The 23,632-nt window shown below is 41.4% G+C and overlaps 1 protein-coding gene across 5 annotated transcripts in view; it reads right to left on the bottom strand.

The window, feature by feature from the left end:
• Nucleotides 1–22,257, bottom strand: part of DNM3 (dynamin 3) — a 183,213-nt gene extending 160,956 nt beyond the window's left edge. For all 5 annotated transcript variants that reach the window (XM_074597678.1, XM_074597679.1, XM_074597675.1 and 2 more), the window contains exons 1-2: nucleotides 22,031–22,257; nucleotides 4,419–4,492 (exon numbers count right to left, since the gene is read on the bottom strand). In XM_074597678.1, coding sequence (XP_074453779.1) covers nucleotides 4,419–4,492; nucleotides 22,031–22,176 — 220 coding nt within the window. In that variant the 5' untranslated portion in view covers nucleotides 22,177–22,257. The remainder of the gene's footprint in view (nucleotides 1–4,418; nucleotides 4,493–22,030) is intronic.
• Nucleotides 22,258–23,632: the final 1,375 nt, after the last annotated feature.

The raw sequence follows: 23,632 nt of genomic DNA, 5'->3' as shown, positions 1-23,632 counted from the left end.
GCACCTCAGAGAACACAATGAAAAAGCTACCATAGGATAGTTGTCTTTAGAGCATCCAACCACAAACGTCATGATAAGTGATTATTTCTCTCTTAAATTTTGATCAAATTAGACAAATCATACAAACAAGCGTTATGGGATAACATTTTTGAAAATGCTCCTCGTTTTTCCTGTGAGTTATTTCTCCCTATGCTTTTATGATTTAATCTAGCACAATGTTCTGTTGTTATTAACAATAAACAGCCATTGTTATTTTCATACCATTTAAATTACATACGCACTTGAGACCTTTCATAAGCTAAAGAGAGCCAAGTTAGGTGCACCATGTGCTGAGACACGGAACAGCCCTTAGAAATACATGAGATAATTTAAAAACCCTTACTGAATCCAAGATAAAAGACACCTACCACACCTTTATTTACAAGCATGCTACCCTGAAATAAAAAAAGTAATTAGACTTATATGATGGGTTTTTTTTTCCACTTGATGAATTTGTGTTGGCTGCTATTCATCTCAAGTACCTTTCAGATCGTTAGTTAATAACTAATTACAGATTCCTTTTTCCTATAAGTGAACTTTGATTTTTCTGTCACTTTTCTTCAGTATCTCTTTGAAGATGGGCAAATACAGAGCCATTGTCCAGGCTTTCAATGAGGGGATATCATCTTTCCTGATGTCACTGAGCATCAACTTGGGATGAAGGACGCAAAACCTTCCAGGCAAAACCACTTGAAAAACCAAGTATTCGTGGGTATGATTCATTAGTCCCACCATGAGCTGAAGCCCCTACCCCATAGCACGCTGATGGGAGAACTGGCTAAGCCCTCAAACCCATGCTGCCAGACCTCAGCAGTCACTGCTGATCAGCTCGGGTTATTCCAGACACACACACAGACAGCAGCAAGGAAGCTTTGCAGTTGCAAAGAAAGATTTGCAGTCTCTGCAACCTTACACTAACAGCTTCAGTTTAGGTTTCAGACCAGCAGCACTATCCCTCTTCCTCCATTTGGGTGATGAGTCTTTCCCTGTCTCAGAAAGGGGTCACCAGTCACTACAACCTCTTCCCCACGGTGATGTCACATTTTGACTTTTGGGCTATGCACCTCCCAAATCTTTACTAGTGTCTACAGCATCCCTGCTTATCACATGAATGAGTTGTTGTCAGAGGGTGGGATGCAGAAAATGGCAGCCACTGTCTTCCTTTCCTCTCTGCAAAGTGCCCAGTCCCTCCCCTACTACTGGCACTGGAGCACCTTTATAGTTTTTGTCTTTGAAGACCTCCAGATGCTTTCCTGCTGATGAAGTCTGGTTATTTCAGCTAACATGAATGATCTCCCAATCTAAATTATTTTTATATTTTTTTCATTTTCTGTAAGAGGATTGGTTTTGCCACCAGATGGCAATAAAAGATGGGTGTGCTTGAGGAGTAGCCTCACAACAAAAGATAGTTGCATTAAAACTCAGCAACTTCAATAAAGGAAAGCACCCGCAAGACTTCAGAAAAAAAAAAAATAATCAGAATGTCCTTTGAACCTTACGGTGATTTACTTTACTTTTTTTTTTCCCCACCCCCCCTCTCTCCTCTAGCCAGTGCAGTAATTTACACATTTACAATTTCACTTGAAATGCAGCTAGGCAGTCCCAAAAGAGACTCAAAGTAGGATAGTCAAGAACAAGTCAGAGTCCTTCAGAGTACTGTAAATTATTTTTATCATCCATATTTTGACTTATTCTATGCTACTAGGTATTCTCACATTATCAGATTTGGAGGAAACTAGTCACAACTACTAAAGACTGTCTTGTTAGTTGCAATATAAAGACCTTTGTCTTTACCTCCAAGACTTCAGCAGAGTGCAGTATCTTCATGGATGTGGAAGTGCAAATGATGTAAAGCCATTTAGGAACTGTACTGTTCCCAGCAAAAAACATTAGGGGTTAAGGGAGGTCAACAGGTCACTACAAAATAGTTTTGTACTAATTACACAAATTTTTTTAAAAAAGAGAAAGTAAACAAAATTCTAAAAAAATACTCCACATCTCATGAGATAAATTTCTTAATTGTTTTGTGTTACCTCTTGCATACTTGAATTTTTAAAGCACATAAAGAGACCAGCTCTTTACCCAGCTGTGTCGGACCTTTCAGATGTTGGAGGGCCCCTGATAACTCCTCGTTATCAAATCCTGCTGCACCCTTCCTGACACGTCCAACTCTAATAATGAGCGGTCAAAGTTTCTTCTTGCTTGGGTGTGCACAAATGCCTCAGCTGCCAATCTTCATCCCTTAGTGCAATGACTCAAAGTTAAATGAAGCTTTAACCTCTTCCGTCAATCAAAGTCACATTCCAAACAGACTCTCAGCCAGTTCCCAAATGTTGCTAAAATATCTTGCAGTCATCTCTGCATGTCTACATGTACGTACATAAAAAGTGTCCCCTCCCTCCCAAGGAATACTCTAAGTTTAAGAACAGTTACTTTTAAAAGAGTCAGGAAAGATCCTAGGACTAGAGATCAGTTAAGCTTGCTACAGCAGCAAGAAGTCCTCTTGATTACTTTCTATAACATTTTAGATAATTATGGACTTGATAAAAATCAGTCCAGCATCTGCTTCCTGTAAAAGAACATTGTGCTTCTCTAAGCAGTTTTCTTTATTTTCTTTTTTTTTAGAATTAGTCCAGAAAGATAAAGGTGGCTTAAAAGATAAAGTTATTTGGAATTTCACCACCAAAAAAAACAACTATGGAACAAAGTTTAAAGAAAGTAACAAAATAATTAAAGCCTGCAGTTTCAAAGGTTTTGGCATCTAATCCCAAACAAGAAACATACAGCATTTCCCACAGGGAGAAAGAAATATGTCTTGACATCCAGGAAACACAAAATTAGGCTGAAGCACAGTTCTCCAGAATTTCTAAAGTTTTTGTTGTGTTATTTAAGTTATAATGAAGAACCACTTTTCAGCAGAGAAGGTACCTATACAAAAACCTAAAGGCTTACCTAAAGCTAGTAATACTATGTGAACATATTAACTGGGAAAATACCAGAAAGAGAGAGAAGCCCTTTCATTGCCCCTTTAACCAGGGGACAATCATGATTTTACAAAATAGGGCAATACAGACCAGCTGAGTAAGTTTAGGGTGGATGACTAGAAATAAGTATTTAACCACTCAAGGTTAGAGTGTTCTGCATGCTGTGTCAGAGGTCTAAAGCCAGATATGCAGAAATGGCAAGTGTTCATATCTCCAACTAAAATGAACTCTATCTTTTATTATATATATAAAGCACTATAAGCATATCGCACACTTGAAAATCCTGAAGTTTTGAAGCTGAGCATACAGAAACACTGGGTTCCACAGTTTTTCCTTTCTCTTCCACAGTATAAACACTATGGAAAATTTCATAGAGGCAATGAAAATATGACTGTGTCGTACAAGCAGTAATTCAGGAAAAAACCTGCAGCCTAGGCAGATTGAAGCCTACCTTCCTGCTGAACAACAGAAAGACCTTTTAGGAAAAAAAAGCACGCAAAAACTTAGTTACACCTCACACATTGGGATGGACTAAAGTTCTACAGGCAGCTTCAACTTTGTTTCTTCCCCAGTTTCACCATGTTTCATAATTTAAAGAGCACTTTTTATTTTTAAATGTTGTTTTGGATATTGTTTCATTTCTTTTTACTATTTTAAGTGGAAGTCAGTAGTAAACAAGTGAATTTTGTTGCTGACATTGGTTCAGAAGCAGCAACAACAACAAAAAAAAATTGAATGATGGAAAACCATAGCTGCTCTTACATATGCTAGGGAATTGAGCTACGCAACAGCAGATTAAGTGCCCCTTGGAAGAGTACAAAGTGATGAATTCTCATGCACAATCTCAGTACATCATATAGCTCAGTTTATACACATCCTGTATTCTTATTTTTGACCAGACAAATACACACAAGCCTCTTTCTCCCCCAGTCTACCTTCTGCTCTACTTAGTGCAGTGAGCCCAACCAAAAAAGACAAGTCACGAAAACAAGCTGTGTGGAATCAAATCTGTGTGCACTGGAGCAAGAGTTAAAGGCAGAAGTACAGCAATTTTGGTGTGTTAACTAATACAACTGTAAAGCTCATCAAGAAATGAATAAATCAAAGCTTATTTCTAAAACACTTTGTATGTAATAATGTTTCTCCACTGGTTCAAGTTTTATCTTGGATTAAATTTACTATGTGCTCTAGGATTTAGATTTTACTGTTTTCCCAGATAGGACAATGAGATTAGATGGTCCTGAGCATACAGTTTTGAAGCAGCAGGCCTTTGTTCCAGACAGTCTAGTTGCAACTTTCTTCACGCTGCTTAAGTTTTCCTAGAGATTTTTTTCCTCCTGCTGAAGTACATCAGCACTTTGTCCAGGCAATGAACCAAAAAGAGAAAGAGGTTACCTGTTTTGGCAGTGATGAGTTGCAGGACCAATGGTCGTCTTGTTACAATTCCTGAACCTCGTGGAAGAAAATCCCTAGAAACAGTAAAAAAAAAAGTTACTACCCAGAAAGCACTGTCCGGTTACATAAGATATTGGACTAATTCGGAGCCTCCTCTATACCTTCAGCTGCAACGAAAATGGAAAGTTGGTGGGGACAGATTTACATCAAACACTACTATAAAGTAGGGCTGTTGATTTTGGTTCAGGATAGCAATAGGTCATTAGACAAATATGGATTAAAACTAAATTACTGTCTTGGGGCATTACCAGCTCTCTTTCTTCATGACCATCATACATAACATCTCAAAATTCACCTTGCATAGTAAGAGTACCTGAAGCAATGTCCATATTTATCAGCCTCTCTAAAATAAATGTGTCCTCACCGTATACTTGATTTGAAGAGAATATGGACATATGAATACACACACTGCAACACACCACACCAAAGCTCTGGACAAACCAAATTGGCACTCTGCACCTACTCTTTCAGACACTTAACTTCTGCCAGTTCAAATCCCCAAATAACTTTTCCAGCAACACATCCACCAGAAGTTTTTGAGTGAAAGCTGAACACTAGAAGTACTCTGGAACAGTAGGAGAGGGTATCCTTGGACCAGAAAGCAAACAATGAAGCGAAGTCAACTCTGTCATATCATTATGCATCCCCATGATCCTTTCCATGCCCCCAAAGACAAGGAGGCTCCCTATGTAACTCAAACTCTAGAAAAACTTTTAACCAATTGTTAGTTGCAAAACCAATGATCAGAAACCCAAAGCAAAATAAGAGACTTTTTTTTTTTTTCTCCAGGATCTTCCCCAGTTGCCATACGTATTAAACTCTGACAAACTTTGAGATCAGGTTCAGTGAGGGGCTTTGAAGAGTGCTCCCTTCAAATAAGCATCTTCAGAGGAATAAAATTCAGAGGTAAACAGCCAGTTTCATAATCAGCTTAAGTGCACTGAAATCCTCCTCTTTTTCCTGCCTGAGCAGGGATGCTGAATCACCTTCTTGCCTGCCTTAGCAGCGTTGCTAACTCACCTCTGCGGCTCCAGTGAAAAGCAATGCGGCAAATGGTTAGGGCATGAATTTTCAGTCAAATCGCAGAGCTGAGCTGATTGACCACATTGACACATGTGCTAGTGCCAGTACGAAGGGTGAGGCAGGCATGGGCAGTGTGTTTGGCCAGGGTGGGGAGAAGGTCAAAAGAGTCAAAGGAAGAACGATACAGCCCTGTCAGCCTTTAGACAGAACTGCTTAGATGGGTTTGCTCAAGCCACTTGAGAAATCAGATCTTACTTATAATCATTGCATATCTTGACACTGACCTTGTGCTACTTAACGGATGCCTGATTTTAGCAGTTCTTTTAAGACGGCACACAAACGTGTAAGGTTTAAAACAAGCCTAAAAAGTGCATCTATGAAAAATAAAACACACAAATATTTCATCAAACTTCAGGATATTATTTGTGCACACCAGAGGATATTAGGTCTGATGAGTCCCAGGCCAAGACAGGCTCAGGAATGCAACAACAGTGAACCTCTTTCCACAAGCACCAACAAGGTGACAAAGCTTTAGGCAGCCTGCAGAAAAGAAACATGGCAACTCCACTCATGATATAAAGATTTCCTTCACAATCTAACATCTAGACATCAAAAAAAAAAAAAAAAAAAAAAAAATCACATAAGCGAGCAATTCTAAGGCTCTGAGGAACAAGACTGACTGTCAGCTGTGGCCCACACCACTTTAGAAGTCCCCAGTATTTTGAATGAAAGAATGTTAATTTCTAGATAAAAGTCTCACTTTCTCAGTATCTGTTAATGTATGCTTACAGTGTGATTACTCTGCAAACTAAAGCCCACCATAAAAGGAGAGGCTGCTCAAACACAAGCTAGCTCATTAACTTCTCTAGTCAAATACAGATCTGCAGGCAAAAGTACAATTAATTAGGAATTCAAGTAATCTCTAAAGCAAAGATAATGCAAAAACATCACACGTACTGATTTATATCTGCTGCGATGTTTTACAACACTTAAGAGTGCAACAGGATACAAGAACTACCTTGGAGAGATGGTAAAGGCCTTCAAAAGGTCTATCACAATTTCAATACCTACCAGTGGAGAGAAACCTGTGCCTCGGTGAAGTGTCATCTACTGATATTTCCTTATGGGGAAGAGGAGAAAATTTTAGTAGAAACATATTAATTTCTCTGTGTGCACTCAAAGTAGCTCAAGATGTAGAAAACGCCTATTGACATGAGAGTTTCACACTTTGGTTTTCAAGCATTTCAGGTCTTATTTAAAATAAATAAATAAATCATTTTTCCATCAAGAAGCTAAAAGGAATTGCCAGTCAGGACAAACTGATCACAAAAAACAAACTAGGGTCCTCTACAGCACCACAGGAGGTAGTAAAATCTTTCTTCAGGGAGCCAAAGGCTGAAAAGACTTATTGATTTTCTGCTTCAGACTAAGCACATTCAGAGATAAAGAACACTGCATTAATGCAACTCCCAGTTATACAACATGGACCTTCCCTCAACAGCAAAATTAGATAGAAATGAACAACACTGATTTTGCTTCAGAACGTTCTCTTAAGTCCAAAATAGATGGCATTCGATAACCCTCTCTAACAAATTGAACTGTTGTCAAAAAGTCTATTATCTGTTCAAGCAAGCACCAGCAGAGAGAGGTTCCTGCTTGGTTAGATGGCGAACTGTGTTGATCACATAACCAGCTAAACAGCGTGCAGCAGCAGGACATAAGGCTTCTGCTTCAGATGTACAGTTTGAAGAAGAAAAAATGACAAAGAATGAGGATAAAAAGGATTCATGGGGAGAGTTCAGGAGACTTCCCCCACTCCCCAACCCTTAACTACTGAATGTGTATTTTATCTCTATGAAAGAAACATTGGCCTCAATTAACAAATCTGTCCTCACAGGGACAGGGAATTTTTTTTTTTTTTTTAAACATTTGAAATTTCAGCTTCAGCCACAAGGCAATGGCATCTGTGCACTTTCTCTGCACAGCCCAAAGCAAATGTTACAAATAAGTACGTAAACTCTACTTCTAGAAAAAGGCGGTTCTTCAAACACACACACAAGTGTAAGTCGAATCTAAGACATAACTTGCACCTTTTTAGGAAAAGCAACATAGTACCACATTACAATTCTAGCAGCAAGGGAATCATATTAAAAACTGTACAACTGCTTCTGCAGAAATGCCGACTTTGACATCCACAAGACAGGATGCAGGTCTTCTCCCCCTCCCCCTTATATGGAAAGATTTCTATGCAGGGTTTGCCAGCGGTGCCAAAGAAAACCCAACAGAGTATCAGGAATGGCCCCACACCCTCATTTTTTTCCCCAAAACATCTACCTAAATAATTTTTTTTTTTAAAAGACAAAAAAAAAAAAGCTTCAGCAGCAAGAAATATGATAGGACTGAACACAGCCAAGTTACAAAGGATCCTACTGACCAAAACGGTGATGTCCTGATGTCCCTCGACATCCCGGTGGCACGCTTAATGTTATTTAAAAGACAGGTTTGAGAGGTTTCCAAACCTTTTGGTCAGTTCGTACAGATAAGTTTAGCGAGCACTGGGAAAAGAATCATGTCAGAGTTGAAGCAGCTGCAAAGAAATCCATCTAGAAAACAGGACACGCCTGAGAATTTGAGCACCAAGACACCAACAAGGGAGAGAAAAGGCTGTCTTCTGCAGTAGGGTAGTGAGCCTTTGAGTACCTGCGTGCACAACTGCAAGATCGCTTAACAAGGTGCAGGAAACAAGAATGAAACACACTGTGCAAGAATAAAGCTGGGAATGAATATATACTCCTTTAAAAGACATGCATGCTACATTAAGAATCAAACTACTTTTTCATCTTTATTTTATATGATTATATATTTTTATATTTATTCTTTATTCTGTATTATTATATAAATAATATTATTATTTATTCTCAGAATATTTTCAGCGAAAGGTACTCTGCTGACACCAGCTATACCAGCTCAGCAGCAACGCTGCTGTGACATGACAGTTTGGAGACTGGCAGCAAAGCCTGTCCAGTGATGCCTAACCAGTACCGAACATATCAAACACAAATAAGATGCAAGAAACCAGGTTGTCCAGAACACCACTTCAATAACTCTCCAAACCCAGAATCCACACATCTGTTAAAATACCGTTAAGTATTTTCAAGAGCAAAAATATGTTCACAGCCAAATAATTTTTACCCTAAAAACTATAAAATTACTCACATCATATTGCACAACATAAACTATACTGTCTTCACTCTCTAATACAGCCCATTTCCAGTATCAGAGATCTGGACAAGTATATCTACTAAAACGTTTGTTTAAGGCATAAACGTAGCAGATACTAGTTTGAATTTGACTTGCTAAAACCCAGGTCTCAAAAATTGATGTCACAGGATGGTGAAAGAAGTTACACAGGCCATACCAACACCTTAGCAGGTTATAACAACAGGAGAGTTAGGGGTCTGACCTTTGCTACAGTAGACAACTTTACTGTAGAAAAATTGAAGAGAAAAAGAAAAGGAAGTTCATGTCTCTGTGTGTTGTCTTTCATTTATCATACCACCCTCTCTGACTGACCATCAGAAAGCAAATAAGCTGAAAAAGTAATCAGACAAATCATTAATGGGGAGAGTCCCACAGAAGAGATGGGAACATGCTTTCAAAATTCAGAAAGGGCAGAAACCATAGTAAAATGCTGTCAAGGTTTCAGCTGTGGTTTCTTTCTAGGGGTTGCTGTGTTTCAGATTCGGTATGAAAGGAATGTCAATAATGCATATTGTTTTAATTGTTGCTAGGTGATGTTTCTACTATTCAAGGACTTTTTTCAGCTTCCCACAGAAGCTGAGAAGGAGCATAAACAGAGCAATGGACTGGCCAACGGAATATTCCATACCTCAGACATCATGCTCGGTGTATAAATGGGCGTTGGCCGGGGGGCAGGAATCCACGATCACTGCTTGGGACAGGCTGGGCAACCAATTCACCGGGTGGTGAGAGTGACTGGTGTTGTGTTACTGTATCTTGTATACTATTTTACCATTAGTATTATTATTATTGTTATTTTCCTTTTTCTGTTATTGTTTGATTAAACTGTCTTTATATCTCAACGCATGAGGTTTTTTTTTTCCCCTTTCCCTTCCTTTTCTCCCTCTTCTCCCTACCCTTCTAGGGGAGGAAGAGGGAGAACTGCGCGAGCAGATGCGTGAGCCTAGCTGCCAGCTGGGGTTAAACCACAACAAATGCTGAAAAGCAAACTAAACAGGGGCTCCTTCAGCAAGGTTGTCTCATTATAATGCAGGACTATAGCTTACAAAGAAACAAACACATAGCAAACAAAATATAAATATAATGTGTTCCAAGGGGATTTGCAGGTAGGAGAAGAATTTTCATTTAGGAGCTCTCTAGCACACTAGAAAAAACTTATTTTTAAAAAAGAAAAAAAGAAAAAGACCAAACAGAAGAATTCCCCATTTGTGTGAAGAGCGTTGATGCATCATCACCACTTAAACATGGTTTCAAAAAAGTAACTTAAATCTGCTTAACTTTGCTAGTATAGTACTGAGAAATGTTCTGCACTTTGATCAGTTACACAGTCAGTATTATACAGGATAAATGGTGATTAATTCATATAAAACACAGGGGGAATCCAGGAAATCAAATAATGGAGGAAAATGTCAATGATTACACAGTAACTGCATTAATTAAAGAGCTAGGAACAAGTAAAACTGATAGTGATGAACTGTCAAAAAAAAAATAATAAATTAGAAGTCCCTCCAAAGATAAAGCCTCCACATTTTTCAGAAAGGGTAGAAACAAAACAGGCTCAGGACAAGAGTCATAATTCTCTTACAGAAAAGCACAAATGACCCATCTATATCTACTTCGTTTTGCCAAAAACCATTGATAATGCTACTTATAAAGCCTTCCCTAAAATACAGAAAGGCCGTATTCCACGGGCTGCTCATATGAACGACACTGCTGCAATAGCATTCCACCCAGGCCTTTATTCCCAAGATTTACCAAGGACTGCAACACAGCTTCAATTGCAATAGGAAGCAGTTATGCCAAAAGTCAACAGTTTTCCTGGGCTTTTTTCCAACACAGTGTTTATTGTTTTATACAACTCCAGCCTGGCACACTTGTAGCACTTGCGGCTGCATCTTGTGCAAAAGAATGTGCTGTTTCACAGAAAACATCTACATGTGCCTGTACCGCCAAGCGCCTCCCAGTTCTGTGGCAAATGTACACTGGACAGAAGGCTACAAAAAGCTTTCACTTTTATTGCATTTATCATATTTAGCCTCAATGCAAAGTGCTACAGAACAAAACAGGGAAAAGCATGGTCCAAGTGTACACCTACAGATAAGAGGCATTAACAATTTCTAACTTCTTTCCTTCTAACTTCTTTCTAACAGTTCTTTCCTTAGGTTCGCTTTCTAAAACTCCCAAACCAAACACTGTTGATTTACAACTAAGGAACTCTTAATTCTAAAAATATACATCTGAAGACCAGTTTTGGCAACCATGTTCTTTCTATCTCACTTGCTCTTGCTCCTGTGCTCACCAACACCACGGAGGACCCAGCAAGTAGGTCCTTTATGTGCTTTTGTTCATTACGAAGTAAGGTACGTCCAAATGATGGGAAGTGTACTTTGCATTTAAACAGATCTTTCTTAGGAATCAAATTCATAATGTTGAGTGAAGTATTTTCTCAGGGAAGCTTATCGTCACTGACACTGGACATCACTCTATTTATTCTTCCTTAGTGGAAGAAGCACAATTCTTCCTTAGTGGAAGCACAATTCCTCTACCCTCCAAATGACAGTACAAAGATAACCCCAGGACACATTTTCAAGAAGTCTCAGAAGCCTTAAGAGACTATCTCTATTGTGCTTTGATGTTCTCAAACACACACCTTTTTGGCTTCCCCCCCCCCCCAGTGATACAGTAGTATACATCACTTTCTGCATCACACTGGTATTTGGCTATATATGCCGTTCCTCATTAGCTCAAAGTACAGACACCAACTCTTATTATCAGTCACCACTTGATCCCTCACCTCCTTTCATTAGTTACAGAAGAGTAAATGCTTTTTGTTTTGGCACAATGTCTGTCAATCAAGAGAGTCTCCTACAGCTTTGTTCAACGGCTGCAAAATCTCAGCCTAACATAACAGGGCTTACAAGAAGATGCACAAAATAATTAATCCTCTTTATTGAAGACCAGTGATACCTATCTTAATTAGGCCTATTAGGCAAGCTAAAGGCATTAAGATACTGTGGATTTTCAGTGATCTCTGATATATGAGCTCTTAAAGCTCTATAACATTCTTTCCAGGGTTTTTTTATAAACCACACAGCATAGATGGCGGCATCCTTATCATGACACTTTAGTGCTTAGTTCAAGTTCTCTAATGAAGTTTGGTCTGAGTTTGCAGTAATCATTCTTTCAAGGTAAATCTTCCTTCAACTGAGAGATCATTTTAATTAACTCGCTGAATCAAGATGCAGTCCGATACCCAGGAGCAGTAACTACACATTGCAGCCCATGCAGTTTGGACACGTCTTTAGGGGTGAGAAACTGAGTATTCAGACATCCTAGGGCTGTTAACTACCTCTTCCTTTCAAGCAGAGCGGATAAACTTGGTGTCTCTGAAAAGCCATTTTCCAGCCCAGCAGTGTCCTTCATCACCACCGCTGAACTACTGGAACCGAACAGCCAAAGCAGGGACACCCCAATTATCCTATCCATCACTTTCAGGTAAGCACACAAGTTGAATCAAGAATAGTAATAAAAAAAAAAAAATCTTGAAACTTTTACACAGCACTGCAACCTAGCAGCCTAAAATGTCCCTTTGGGTCTCCCTTACCTCACTGCTTTATGGAGTTGAGACCAACTATACAAAAATCCAGAGGGGAACAGTACAAAAAAATCCACACAAACAGACCTAACCATGGGAATATGGTGAGTGTTGACTCTAAAGGTGAGAAATAAGATACTTTTGAAAAGCCCTTGAAGAACTTCAAATAAGATGGCAAGGGATTTCAGTCACACTAGCTGGGCACCTCCATAACAACTAAGTTCAGTGAGAATGCTTAGGCACCACTAAGGCAAGAATGCAAAGCTTGAGATTTCCTCTTTGTGCAGAAGACTGGAGACAGAGCAGGCTTAAAAAACACTGTCATTATACTCCTGTCTTATCTGGAAGATGCCTTCTTTAAGTAGCAGCAGCATTTCTGCTCAACATGCAGACAGAAATTATTACATCTCTCCCATTAAAGTAAACATTAGAGGGCTATGAGAAAATCAGTGCCAAAAATTACACTAGTGCCAGTGGTGAAGTCTTCCATTAAACATGACTGGAGTAAACAGGTTCTCCAAAGTAGGGGACATTTGAACAGAAATCTAAGTAGGCACAAACCATTAATAGTACCCCAAATCTAATGTCCTGTTTTGGCAGCAGAGTCCCTCACATTGCATTTCCGCACAGAAAAGACAAGCCTGTTCACTGAAGCAGAGAAAGAAGATGCACTTCCCAGTATTAAGAAAAAAATATCTTTTACATGATAGAAAGTTTTAAAGTCTCGATAATGTTTATAAGACTGAAAACTTGCCATACACAGCTATGAAAACTTGCCAGGCAAAACCACGAGAGTGGTAAGATGAACAGTGCTCTGTTTGCGGTGATTATGCTCAGGCTGTAGGCTTGCTGTATTAACAGATCGGGAAGCTGCCAATGTGCAGTCTCGTCAGCAAGCCACTGTATGCATGATGCATCTGTCCTCCCTGGCAGGCATCCAAAACTTTGCTGCATCATCCTAATTCCATTTGTGAAAATGCCCTTTTTCCTCTTTCTCTTTTAATATTTTACAAAAGCTTCTGCTATTTCCTGCCCAACGGTGCTCTCCCTCGATTCCAAGCGGGGGGGTGGGAGAGGAAGAAACCACAAAACACAAGAAAAAAACCCCAACAATTCTAAGAATTTTTGTGTTGAAAAGGATGAAGCAGACTTTGCAGAACAACTGTATTCTCTCTAATCAGATATGTTTGCTCTTAGGAAAGAACTAATTTGCATAGGATGTTGGTGCATAAAAGCCCATCCATTCTCGGGATGAATACTAATGCAGCAAGATTTTGTATCTCCATACAAGAAATGAACAACAAAAATTCTTTACTCGTTTTAAATTGTTGTCAGTGCTCTAAATAGAATTTGGATGTTTGTTGGTTTGGTTTTTTTAATCACTCACAGCTGCCAAATACTATTAACAATGTTTCTTTAAAAAAAGATCTAAGTAAAAAGTTTTCCTCTATAATATAATCAGATATAAACAGAAAAAAAATATCCGACTGCAAGGATCAGAAAGAAAGCATCTCCCCAACGCTGCAGGCATATCAGCTACATGAAGCTAACTACTACATAATTACTTGCATTTAGCAAATAATTCACTTCTGGATACACTGTCATGACAAAACTTTTAGGTATTGCAAATTTCAGTGGTGTCATCAAAAAAACACACAAAATAAGTCCCAAGTCACACTGTCCTGAACTCACATCCATCAAGACAGACTTTTTAAACAGTGGTATAGCATGCAATCAGTTATGACACATCACAGTCAAGCCCCAAAAAAACTTTGCCTCTCAAGAAGCATTGTGAAAATACATTTATCTCTTTTGTGGCGGACGAGGTGTCAAACCATATGATTACTTTTCTTGGTACAATACAAGCCATTTCAGATTATTTTGCAGAGCTGGAACATAAGTGGATTCAATTCTTCTGTTGCCTCCAGAATGTATATACAATGGGAACTGCAGAATAAAGCAAGCCTGAATTTGTAGAAAGACAGACTACTACAGAAGGAAGGGGGGGAGGGCGAACGTTTCTAAAACAAGTGATCCAAGTGTTTCAAACAACTTCTTTTCTCTAGCCGTTTTATCCTTTTTTTACCTGCCTATTTATCCTGCTTTGTGCCTGTACTATGTGCAAATGAACATATTGCCATGACAATGAAAGGCTGTTTAGCTAAATACTGAAATACAATATCAGTCATGATCCCCCATCTCTCTTCTCACCAGAAACTGAATTATTACCACAGGAAAATTTTATACTAAAAGTCTGACCAAAACAGTGCTTTATGCTGCTACTTCCCAGAACGCTAACAAAGTCATAATGCTGGAAGTCTCAGGGCAGACTCCTAACTAAAGCTTTCCAGCCTATTTCCCAGATCTGACGGACATTGGGGATCTTCTGTCAACATTTTTTTAGCACCTGAACAAACTAACAGGTGAGCACACAAAGGCACAACACTGCCTCTAATGGATTATGCTAAAATTTCTTCAACAGCTTCCAGCTCCGCTGCTGAATTGATCTGCAACACAGCCCATTTCATCCACTGTCATGCAGCAGAGGCTAGAGACGTCTACAGTTGTTCTCGTGCTTGCCACGCAGAGCCCTGCCTATTCTCTGCAGGTGAGTTACACACAGACCATTTTATAGCATCCTCTATAGCTAAGCACTACTGAATACGTCTGTACATTTTTAGGCATCTGCACTGTACACAGTAAACAAAGTACCGAGTACTAAAGATTAACCTAGCTTTGACTATATCACCTCTGAGGGGGGAAATCTAGCTGTGTTACAGCAAATAGTAAATCTCCTGCATATCTGAAGAATTAAATGTTGGTGATTTTGCAAGGGAACTAGGATGCAGAAATGCTATGCTAGGTATTGAATTAAAAGCATAACTTCCACATACAAATTATAAAAGCTGACATTATCACTAGACACTTTGGTTGAAAACCTCTCTTATCTACAGCTACAGTCTCCTTTGCATCCCAGAGGCTATCACAGACAACAGTACTTGGCAGTACATCAAAGCCCAGCATGCAGTTAAATGGGATTTTGCTTCTTTCTAGTTCAATAATGCTGCCTTGTTCATCTCAATGCAACTTGCTGAAGAAAAAGATGCAAGGTCACAGTTAAATAATGCTCATTTCCTGTTCTCAGCATATTTACGCTACAGGCTTTACACTGCAGACACACAGCATTAAAAGGATTCCCAGTAACCCGTTACACATAAGCACAGCAAACAAGGGGAGTTCACAGGCTCCTATTTACTAAAGGCCTTATTCTGAAATGCACTGTTTAAAAAAAAAATAAAAAATAAAACCAAACACCAAACCCAGAAAAAGCAAAAATGGCTTCTGTCCCTCTGTGCGTGCAATCTAGGCAGACGTTGTTTAAGAAACCCATGAATACTTAACATAATACCATCAATTGGCTCACTTATCAACTAATGCATAGCAAACCACAAACACGATTCTCTCTCAACAACTAAACTGTTAAAAGGCACAAACTAAACACCAGCAAGGGTTCCTTTTTGGGAAGAAGAAACACTGCTATGTCTCAGCTGTCCAAAGCAGAATCCAATACTCAGTTTTGGTGCCATACAGGTACCTAAAGCAGCCATCGCACAAAGCAGAGAAATGCATAACAGCAACTTTTAGACTTCAATCACAGTTATCCCACACTGATTTTCAGTTTATATGTTAACCTCTTCCTTTAGAAATAGAAGCAACTTAAAGGAATAAAAATCTAAATCCTACGTACAGTTAAGACAGAGTAAAGACTCCAGGCATATATATGTGGCTACAGATGCAGGTAATGTTTAAAAACCAGTTTGAGGTCATACAGTACATCAGTGGCAGAGAACAGTGTCCATACCTGTACTTCTCTGCTGCAATCCATAGCAGCATCACTCCCTATGTTTTCAGACGAATAGCTAACCAATCGTATTGTTAACAGGTATTTGTCTAAACTGGAAAGCTGTTTTCTATTTCATCAAGGCAAATAACATAAGCTTGAAACATTAGTAGGAGCAATGACCATCAAGAAACAACAAGACAACAAAGGTGCTTGTTATTTGTTGATTTCAACACTACCAAATCCCAAATGTGCACTCCTTCCTGAAGGCAGCCAAGTATCGGGATTTATAACATTATACAAAAGCCTAGAGACTCAGACAATCTGTTGAATTTTCAGAAGTGCCTCTCTATTAAGAATCAGGAAAGTTTAGATGAAGTTAAGTGGATACCTATGGTCTGAAAAAAAAAGAATAGAAAAAGGAAAAAAAAAAACCCATACAAACCTCTCATTAGATGATTATTCACCTTTAAAAATGATCAGAAGTGTGCAGTCACCTGATGGATTGAACTTCCAGTAACAACTGCCACTGAATCTGTAGCACTGATTCCTCAGAAGGCACTCAAGACCAGACAGAGGTTTTTTTTGAAGGGCTGCTCTTTGTGGTGCTTTGAGGTTTTTCTGAAATCTGTGTCTCAGACTTCAAATACTAAGCTTGTGTTCACTAAGTCACTACAATACCCTAACCGTATATAGTACGCCAAAGACCATATGTATACGTATTCTCACAGGTACACCTTACAAAAGTGTTAAGCATTACTTATTGATTTAGCCTATCTGTAAACTGCTTGATACACGGAACTCAAATGCCAAAATATAGGTCAGGGCTCCCTATAATATGCCTCATTATGGAGTACAGCTTTTCTTAAAATCGAATGAATCATTTCATTGGTAAAATTTAAATGCCAGAAATAGGAGAGACAGATCCTCAAAACAGTTTTAGAGGAAAACTTTTACTTTACGTGTGGGGGAAGAAAAAAAAAAAAAGTTCAGCATACTTGTTTGCATGTCTGTTTTTGACTGCACATTTGCTTTACTTCGCATATATCAATTCTCAAGACTTGATATAAAAATGAACTTAAAATCCACATCAGAGTTACATTTAAGGACAAAACTAGGCCATCTATATTCCACGTAAATGGCCAAGTTTGGTCTTCAACCTCTAATTGTAAAAATGTATTCGGGGAAAAAAACTAAATGAGCCACTGTCTCATTTGCTGCTGTTTCTATTTAATGGATTAGCCAGAAACAATTCTTGCTTTCAGCACACCAGAGTATTTTGATAACTAGACTAATACACTCAATACAGCTGTACAATGGCTTAATTAGTCAGGAAAAGGAGTGGCTGATTCTGATTTCCAGAAGATCCTTAAGATTAAAAAAAAGAATAGACAGCACCACATTTCAGTTTGTATCTCTGCCTGCTTAGCTTTTTCATGCCTGTTTCACAACAGAGGAGAATTTCCTGTAAAAAAGTTTTTCTGTCGAAGACTATTAACTAAAATAATAACATATCTGCACCAATTTTAACTATATCTCCTCCAGGAAGCATGCAATTTAACTATGTGTTTACTTTCTTTGGAGAAATTCTCTGCTTCAACAGCCAGATTTAAAGTCCTTTCTCTTCCCTAATGACTCAACGCAGTCTTTTCACAACCGCCATCTCAAGGAAAAAGAATGAACTGAGCTCACAAGGAATCATAACTTGGAAAAAAAAATATATTTAAAATTAGTACTTTTGTCATAATAAATAGCTATATAACATGCAGTGGCTGTAAGATTATCAAAAACATCTCACATCAAAATGCTGTAAAGCTGTATTACCAAACCAGACCTCAGGCTCTTAAAACGAAAATGCTTCTTTGATTATGACTGACAGGCTTACAATCAAGAGTTCACATCTCTTATAAAACAATTATTTAGCCACATGCAGTTTATATTATATTAAGCAGGGAAGGAAGCAAAGAGCTTTCAGTTTTGAAATCTAATTATTAATTTCTTGCTATTTTTAAGAATAAAATAAGGTTCTGATTCAAATCTGGAGAAAGAGGCCCTGACAACGTAGCTTGCCATCTGTGCCTTTAGTTATCTTAAAAGCCCATTTGGATATATGAAATGATAGAAAATGCTTTCTCTCCAAATACAGTTTCCAGGGATTGCTTCCTGTCATTAATTTTCTTTTAAGTAACCCTATTATTATCAAAAGCAAGATGTTTAAAAAGCACAAAAAAACATATAAGGTCATGGTCCTGTACTCATCTGTAGCAAAGGAGTAAGACCAGGCAAAGTGCCTCTCTCCCACTGGCATTCCGTTGGTATTTGACCATCCTTTGTGCTTTTGAATCTCTCTCCCACCAACTTCTACCAGAAGACTGCACCAGATCCTTTGCTTCAAACACTGGCTCAGCATTTTAAGGACATGTTTACTTCTGTTACAAAGAGAAGCAGGTAAGAAGAACATTTGCTCTTCAGACAATACCATTTCCTCAAATGAGTGCCATGAGCTCCAATTAGGAACACATGAAGGTCTAACCCATAAACAGAAAGGACTGCTGTCCTCAAGTGCTCTCTGGAATCTCTGTTTCCATCTAAATATAACCAAAACCCTGAGAGGAAACCCTTTGAACGTAGTCCTTGACTATCAAAAGAAGCAATAAATGAAGAGCAAACTCTCCAAATACCTTAGCGGATGCTAATCCAAATAGTAACAGTAACAGCTACACTGGGAGATTGGACACTGACCCACTCCAGCCTTGTTCCAAGCCAACCTACAATGACAATGTAAGTAGTGCTGGCTGTCACACAATTCCTGGAGCAGGCAAACATGCAGAATTCGTCCTCATGCAACACCAGCACCAATGCAGATCAAATATGCAATCTAATCCCAACATATTAATTAACTGTTGTTAGTAATTAAGGATGCTCTATGCACCTGAACAGGGCTTGGTGCTACCCCTGGGGACAGTGATGGATGTGTGCCACTCATCACCTTTAGAAATAACAGGACTTGGATCCCACTTCCATAACCCTCTGTCAGCCCACAGAACTACACCAGAGCCAGATCCCTCAAAACCTTTCTGAAAAATTATGGCAATGCATAAACTAGGTGGTGGGTAACGCAGTATAGCCCGACATGTTTTCTGGGCATAAAGAATCTTCGACTCTGATACCACCTGAAAACTAGAAAATGAGCTTCCTCTGTCCGAATGGGACAAAAAGTCATCCTTGCACAACTGAAGACCCAGTAAAGCCCCAAAACAGGCACAATGGTCTAGTGGCTACAGGCAGCAGAGAATAACAATCCAATCCTAGACTTATGAAGAACCTTATTAACCTCCCTAGAGCTCCACTAACAAATACTGAGGCTACCAACCAACAGCATGTTTGTAGCAAGACCCTGCCCTCCACATGGAGGATAGCATGCATTCCTCTTACCAATTACAGCAATTCCTGAAGAGAGGAGATCTCAAATGTCTCTCTGAAGGTTAAGAGTTCAAAATCTACTAATGATAATGATTAATGTGATAAAAAACCAAAACAAAACAACACAATAAAAAAAACAAAACAAAAACCCAAACAAAAAACCATGAGAATTAACACTCAAACTTCAGAGCAACGCTGAGACTATTTTATTTTGATGTGAGTTTCAAAGCTGTTACTATTAATTAATGTTCGCCCTGTGGTTAATCACACACATCATGCAATGTACCACTAACAAAAAGAAATGAGTGCAACACGTCTCTACAATGAGATGCGCTACCTCTATAAGCCATATTAAGACAGATGCAGATGTAATAAGCTTCTTGTTTGCAGAAAGCAGCTTCATTATCCCATAAAAACAGGCATGTCCTATGGATTACTGAAAAGAGCCATAGACCATTTTGTTGCTGATCTGACAAGCAAAATGCTCTTCCAATCTCCTGGATATTTATTAATCTGGTTCTCACAACTTAACAAGTACACATCTGCTGACCACATATACTCACTCAGTCCAGAGCAAAGGCACAGATAAAACATAGTTGCTTAAGTCTCACGGAATAGGTTTGAAGTAATGCATTTTAATGTCACATTTGCAACAGGCTCCAAGCTTGCAAGTAGGGAGGTACTACAGATCAGCTGATACTATATCTCAAGAAGTTATGTGTAAAACAACGACATGGAACTCTGAGACTGGGTTGAAAGAATCCAAATTCGAGATCCCCTGTGACGGAGACACCCTGGTGCTTCACAGTAGTCTGTAAGCTCTTCTATGAAAAGACTCTCTTGCAGTGTCTGGAGGCTGCATGGCAAATAACTACGTGGGTGAAAGAAGTCATTGCCCTTAGCTTTTCTTTATAGCTCTTGCTACAAATGTCTACATCTCACTTGCACAGCTGGTTCCAGCCTCTTGTCCAAATTGGTCAGATTAGCAGAAACTGCTCATTTTCACCTTTTGCTCCAGCCCTGCGCATCCAGGCAGCAGGGGCAGGAGTGCGCTGCGCTCAAGGGAACAGCTCCACCTGCGGATCAGATGGAGCAGATCCCTCTAAGCAGGGGAGCAATCACAAGCATCTGGGAGCAGTAACCTCTTCCATCAGCGCAGCTGGATCCAGAGAAAGACATCAGCCCACCATACTCAGCCCCAATCCCGGGTGGGTGGTACCCCAGGCAAGGCTTTGACACAGGGACCAAAATATCCTTATTGACAAGAAAGATGGAGATGCCTTTCCTCCTCAGCACGTGTGCTCTGCACAGCTTTGTGGACACACAGATCAAAAAGTCAAAAGGTTACAAAAATACTTTTTAAAGACTGGTTTAAAGAAAACTCTAACAAATTGATGGCAAATAGAGACTTCTGAGCACCTCACTTGTGCTTTTTAAACTTGAGAGACCGGCACTACTGCCAACATTGGTAGTTAGGCAAGGAAGAACTGCCATTTAACCCAATAGGAGTAAATTCTGAAGTAGAGATAAAGAACAACTATCCAGTATTTTTATACTGTATGTCAGGAGGTACTGCAGTTTGACATGTGGCCAGGCTGTCAAGAGACACAGCATTTAATATCACCTTTAATGATGAACTCCATGCATGAAAGCTCCCCAATCGCTGACACAGAGCAGTATTTTTGATCCTAATACGCAGTCTAACGATGGCAGCTACGCTCTGAAAACACCACCACCTCCCTCCAGCAGCCCGCACGCTCTCTGCGGCAAACGCAGCGGAAACTTTATGAAACGCAGCACGTGGAAGTTCATGTTTACCTCAAGAGATCTTCAAGAGACATACTCTGTCCGCCGAAAGGACCACCTGAATCAGGAGGCTTCCCCTTCCTTCTTTCAGTAACGCTTAGAAAAGATGCTAATACCCATTTGCGCATTAGGAGGGCACGCGTAAGTAACGGTAGGAGAACCGCTAACTGACACACAGAGCCCCCACCGTAATTAGGATTTGGGGCTTTAAACACCTTTTTTTCCCCCCAGGAGACGGTTAACCCACACACGCGCACACCGGGCACACGGACGCGCTCACACCGGGGGCCGCGGCGCCTTCCCCGCACCACGCAAACCAAGGACGCCGCTGCCGTGCCAGGGCCCGCCTCGCCACCCCCGCGGCACGCACCGAGCCCCCCTCCCCGGGTCGTTGCGGAGCCGGGAAGCCCCCCCGCTCCCCGGCCTCGTACATCGCCGCTGGCAGCCGGCCTGCCCCCCACAGCCACGGGGGCGCGCGCGGCGACCGTTGAAGGAGAGGGGGAAGAACCGTTGGGAATGGCGCGCGGCGCCAACAGCACTGAGCCGGGGGAGGGGGGGGGGGGGTCGCGTTGCGCTGAGGGGGCGCCGTGCCCGCCGCCTCACCTGGAGACGCAGTTCTCCAGCACGGAGCTCTTGCCGGCGCTCTGCCCGCCCACCACGGCGATCTGCGGCAGGTCGAGCAGGCAGTTCTGGCCCAGCGCCGCGAAGGCATCCTGCAGCCGGTTGACGAGAGGGATGAGCCCCTCCATCCCGCCGCGCCGTCCCCTCGCCGCCGCCTCCTCCGCCCGCCGCCGCTGACAGGTAACACCGGCGCACTGCGCATGCGCCCCACCCCCGAGCCGGGGGCGGGGCCTCCGCTGTGAGACCACGCCCCCTCCTGTGAGACCACGCCCCCTCCCGGTGCGGGTGTGCCAGGGCTGAGCCCCCGGAGCCCGTGATGATGGTGGCGGGGGTGTGGGTGTCCCCTCTGCCCTCCCTGTGGTGGCAGCGGCCCCTCCACGGTCCAGCAGCGGCAGAGCCTCCTGCCAGTCACCGGCACAGGCCAGCAGCTTGCAGGGAGCATCCCCTGGGGTCCTCCAGTAGCCTGGAGCCTCCGCTCACCCGTTACCCACCCGCTCCGCTCGAGCGGCAGGGTGGGCTCATCCCCACCCGCAGACAAGCCAGCCTCGGTGCTTTGACCCTCAGGCACGAGGACCATGGCTCGCCCAGGTCCACACAGCGACCCAGCGGGACGGCCATGCTGCCCCTCTCCCCCAGGAGCCCCAGCCACCCCGTCCACCCTGGCAGAGAGGGACGTGGTGTCCCCCACGAGCCCCCGGCCACGCCATTCTCCTGCACCCAGCGCCAAGATGGCCCGGAGGTTCGTGGACACCCTTACCTCTAAAACTTTGGCACCAAACCGGGAACAAGGCCAAACTGGGAACACTGGGTCCCGCTTGCCGGCATAGGACCTGGCAGGCAGCTGGCTTCAGCACTTCCCAATCTGCTGAGCAGGGTATTTCAGAGCAGTCCCGCTGGCCAAATTCCTCCCAGCTCCCACCTGTGACGGGAACAGGAGCTGCGGGAAGCACGATCCATCCCCATGGCATACAACAGGCCCTGGCAAATGGCACCGACCCTCAGCCACGGGCAGGAGCGCTGCCAGGGGCAGAAACACGTTCCCCAGAACAGTGTCAGGGCAGGCCCAAGAAGCTGGGTCCAGCAGGACTGGTACCAGGTACGTAGTTCAGGAAAAGGCTGGGAAGCGATAATAAGGTCAGAGCCGCATCAATGCAGTGGCTTCAATTAAAAACGCATACCTAGGCTGACCTAAAAGCACAGGCAAAAAACAGAGATGAGATTTATCTGTGATTACTGGCTGCAGTCACAATGCAAAAATATCCAAAACGGAGGCTTTGGAGTCCTGCAGCGATGAAAGTTATCCTCGGTATTAAACCAGACACCGGCCTCGCTCAGCATGAAAAGCAAAACAAAAGGGAACTGCGAACATCCCGCGGGCTGACAGATACTAACGATCTGGAGGATTATCAAAACTTCTTGGCCAGAGCTCTCAATAAGTGTAAAAAAATGACTCTCTACAACAGGCTGACTTCTAACCCTGTAAACAAATGAACAGTTTGCTTCAGCTTCAGCTAAAAAGTTCTTAATTGGCATAATGCAGGGACAGCTGCTCTAGCAGTGGCTTTGCTGCTGTGGTTAGCTCGC

Source organism: Larus michahellis, chromosome 8 (genome assembly GCF_964199755.1).
Source record: "Larus michahellis chromosome 8, bLarMic1.1, whole genome shotgun sequence".
NCBI classification, from domain to species: Eukaryota; Metazoa; Chordata; class Aves; order Charadriiformes; family Laridae; genus Larus; species Larus michahellis.
Note: the sequence above shows the minus strand (reverse complement) of the source record. Positions and strands in the feature narration are given on the sequence as shown.